General features: G+C 59.8%; 1 protein-coding gene across 1 annotated transcript; it reads right to left on the reverse strand.

Annotated features, from left to right (window-relative positions):
- FEM1A (fem-1 homolog A) lies at window positions 1-3,807 on the reverse strand. Its single transcript, XM_081076117.1, has one exon. It carries the CDS (start codon window positions 3,686-3,688, stop codon window positions 1,688-1,690), a length of 2,001 nt encoding a protein of 666 aa, XP_080932243.1. The 5' UTR covers window positions 3,689-3,807; the 3' UTR covers window positions 1-1,687.

Raw genomic sequence — 3,807 nt, forward strand, 5'->3', positions numbered from 1 at the left:
GAGTGTTGTCTTTTTAATGACTTAAACATCAGCGCCAGCACTCACATTTAAACGGCCTCATTTCTTTATTCCGTGCTTTGGGACAGTAGCTGCATTTCCCGCCTTGATGGAAGGTAAAACCTGGTCTTGTAAATAAATAACATCCTAACTAACACTGCAAATCCACACGAGACCGAGTTTTCTTGGAGGGGGGACATCCAGGCACCTGCTGTGGCTTCCGAAGGCCTCCGTGTAGCTGCTACTGCACGAGGCTGCGGGAAGGCGTGGGGTGAGGAGACCACTGTCCCGAATGTGGCCTTTCTCCTGAGCTTCTGTCCCCTTCTGCCATTCACTGCCCTCCAAACAGGCCAAGAACAGTTTCCTTCTGCCCCCAGGGCATACGAAGTATTGCTGGAGAAAAATCTCCCTGAAGCAGATTCTCTAGCATGAGGGCTTCATACCCCACGTGAAGGGGTATACCAAGGTTTTGTACCACCTCAGCTCTCAGCGCTCAGCATCTCCTCCAGCTGACGTACTGACTTCACGCTGCACGTCAGATTTTTTCAGGAAGACCTGGACTTGGGTCCTTGAGCAGCTGTAAGAGGGGCTGGGGCCAGCGGGGGTGGCGATGCCCACAACGAAACTGCACTCGTATGTGATTCATGGGGCTGAAGCGGCCTGAAGTCAGAAACTATGAAAACCAAACCTCAAACCAACCTTACTAGTTTTCACTCGGAGGGAAACTCACGCCAAGCTCAGCACCTTGGGCGTTTGGCCTAATTCTTATTTAGAAAAAAATTCTTCTCTGATGAGGATGGGAAGATGGGAGGCCCAAGGAAAAGGCAAACGAGTGAAGTTTTAAGAAACGTACCGCCACCTCCGTTTTAGGGACCAATACCATGGTCCACCATCCTTTACCACATTCTTCACACAACAAAGCTCGTTCCTGAGGGCCTTGGCCCCCCTGCGGCACAACAAAACCACTGGTGCAGGAAATTAACTTATCAAGTTTTAAACAAAATTTCAAATTCCTAAAAAAAAAAAAAAAAAAAAAAAAAAGGCAGCAAAAACCTCAGGACTCCTGTGCAATGCCTGCAACCTGCCCACCTACAAATAAACAGAACACCAAACCAGCCGAAAGCTATGTAAGTGGCAGGCTGCCCTGGGCACAGCCCTGCCCGCCCGGCCCTGACTGTGGCAACGTGGGAAGGAGCCGGGTGTGACTGTGCTGGAAAAAGTGACAGGCGGCCTTGCTTCTTGAGTCTCCACCTTGGGAGCCCCCAGTCCTAACACTGCATTCCGTGGCCGGGTTTATCCAGCCACGCAAGGGGTGGAGGAGGGCGACCGATTCTCAGCTTCTTCCTGTTTCTAGTAGGGGAGGAAGACAATGGCTTCAATCCCTCTGCCTATTGGTAAGAAGGCAAAATCTTCTGAGACCCAGGCAGGTGGGACATGAGGAAGGTCACGTGTCTTCTCCCAATTAAGGACGGGTGTGTATGCTTGTGGAGAAAGACAATGTCCGAGCACGTGATCCTGAAGGCTTCTAGCACCAACAGCTCGCTAACTGCTTCCCCCACTCTCTGCAGTGGTGAAGGGCCGTGAAGGCGGGAGAACCCTTCTCCTGCTCCGTGCCACCGGAAGCGTTCACCGAGAGAGCAAGGACACATGTGGGCTGCACCTGTCTGGGTTTCCCCCTCTCAGAACGCCGTCAGTGCAGCTCGATGAAAGCCTCCAGCTCCTCCGGGATGAAGCCTTTGTAGGGGATCTTGTTCTTGTCCAGGGCGCGGGCTGCAAGGCACTGCAAGGTGACGTAGTTGAAGGGCTGAATGGTGCTCTTGGCCAGCAGCTTCTCATCCAGCAGCTCGTAAGCTGTTTTCTTGAAGGCATTGGTGGCGTCCATGTGGGCCCCCGCCTCAATCAGGACATTCATGATCCCCGGGCAATTGTTCTGGGCCGCTATGTGCAACGGGGTGTTGTTGTCAAAGTCCCGGCTGTCTGGGTCGGCCCCGCAGTCCAGCAGCACCCTGACCACCTGCAGGGAGGGGAATCTGCCCACCAGGTAGCGGCCCACGTTCGTGCTCTCACTATCCACGGCCATGTGCAGAGGGGTGAAGCCGTTCTTGCCCCGGGGGGTACACTTCAGCAGCCGGTAGACGGTCTGGTGCTTCAGACGCTCCTGCTCGGCCGTGCACTCCACCTTCTCCAACAGATAGAGCAGGTGGAGGATGATGGCCAGGGCCTTGGTGAACTGTGCCGAGTCCCCGGGCTCCTTGGGCAGCTGCAGGGCCCGCTCCACTTCCCGGACCCCTTTGCAGAGCACCCCCATGAGGTCTGCAAAGCCTATCTGCGTGCCCAGACTGCCCTTGGCCGCCCGGTCCTGGAGCACATACGAAAAGAATTCCGCAAAGGAGAGGAAGCTGCTGGCGGTCATGGGACTCAGAGGCTCCAGGTTGTTCTGTTGCATGTCCAGGGCATACTTCCACAGGCGGATGCAGCGCTCGAAATTGCCTGAGTCGGCGTACACCGCGCCCCTGTAACGGATATAATAGGAAGTGTCTGGATGAGAGGGACCCAGGATACGCTCTCGGATCAACAGGGCCTGCATGCGCATCTCGTCCGGGTCGGTGATCAGCGCCTCCAATTCCTCGGCGGTGTTCACCTCCCTGGAATAGTCATAGGCCAGGACCAGCTGAGGGGGTTGAGGCTTGGGCAGATACGCACCACCCTGGTGACGCAGCTCCATGGCCCGTCTCCAGTGTTTCAGGGCCCCCAGCAGATCGCGCTTCTTATCCACGTACGTGGCTCCCAACAATTCCAAGGCTTCCACGGCCGCTTCCCGGCTGGTGGGGCAGCAGCTCTCGTAAGAACCGGCACCGGGCGCTTCTTCCGCCAGGGAGCTGCGGCGCTGAGACCCCCGGGGCTGCACGCGTCCCGGGCCGGTGGCCGGGCCTCCCGGGCTCCGCGCTGGCTGCGCCGCCGCCTCGTCCTCCGCGGGCTGCTCCTGGATGAGGTACTCCACGATGTTGGTGTGGCCCGTCACGCTGGCCGCCAGCAGCGGGGTCATGCCGTAGCCGTCGCGCTCCATGCGGGCGTTGCAGCCGAGCAGCAGCTGCAGGATCTCCAGGCTCCCGGACTCGGCGCAGTCGTGCAGGGCCGTGTTGCCCTTGGCGCTGCGCCGGTTCACCTGGGCGCCCTGCTCCAGCAGGTAGCGCGCGATCTCCCGGTGGCCCTTGTAACAGGAGATCATGAGGCACGTGTGCCCGTGCCGGTTGGCCACCTCCAGGTCGGCCTGGTGCTCGCCCACCAAGTAGCGCACCACCTCCAGGTGCCCATCGAAGCAGGCGGCGCGCAGGGGCGTGGAGTTGGTGCGCGTGGTGCGGTTCACCGAGGCCCCGCGGCGCAGCAGGCTCCGCACCACGTCCAGGTGGCCGGCGGCCGAGGCGGCCCACAGAGGCGGGGCGCCCTCGATGGTCTCGCCGTCGAAGTGCACTGAGCCGCCCGCCTCCACGCTCGCGCCACACCGGTCCACCAGGTACTCGACCACGTCCAGGTGGCCATAGCGGGCGGCAATGAGCAGCGGCGTCCCCCCGCCGGCCACCTCGCCCGTCAGCTCATCCAGTTCTTCCCGGCTCCGGCCGCTGAGCAGCTTTTGTAGCAGCTGAAGCTTGCCGTCGCGGGCGGCATTGTACACGACGGTGCGGAGGTCCATGGTCCGGGCCTCCACCAGGCCATGGGATGGCCGCCGGGGGACGGGGAGGCGATGGACTAGAGCCTGGAGGGGCAGGCTGCAACCTTCACCGTCTCCCCCGCCGCCATCTTAGAGGCTCC

Source organism: Rhinolophus hipposideros (genome assembly GCF_964194185.1).
Source record: "Rhinolophus hipposideros genome assembly, chromosome: 16".
Classification (NCBI taxonomy): domain Eukaryota; kingdom Metazoa; phylum Chordata; class Mammalia; order Chiroptera; family Rhinolophidae; genus Rhinolophus; species Rhinolophus hipposideros.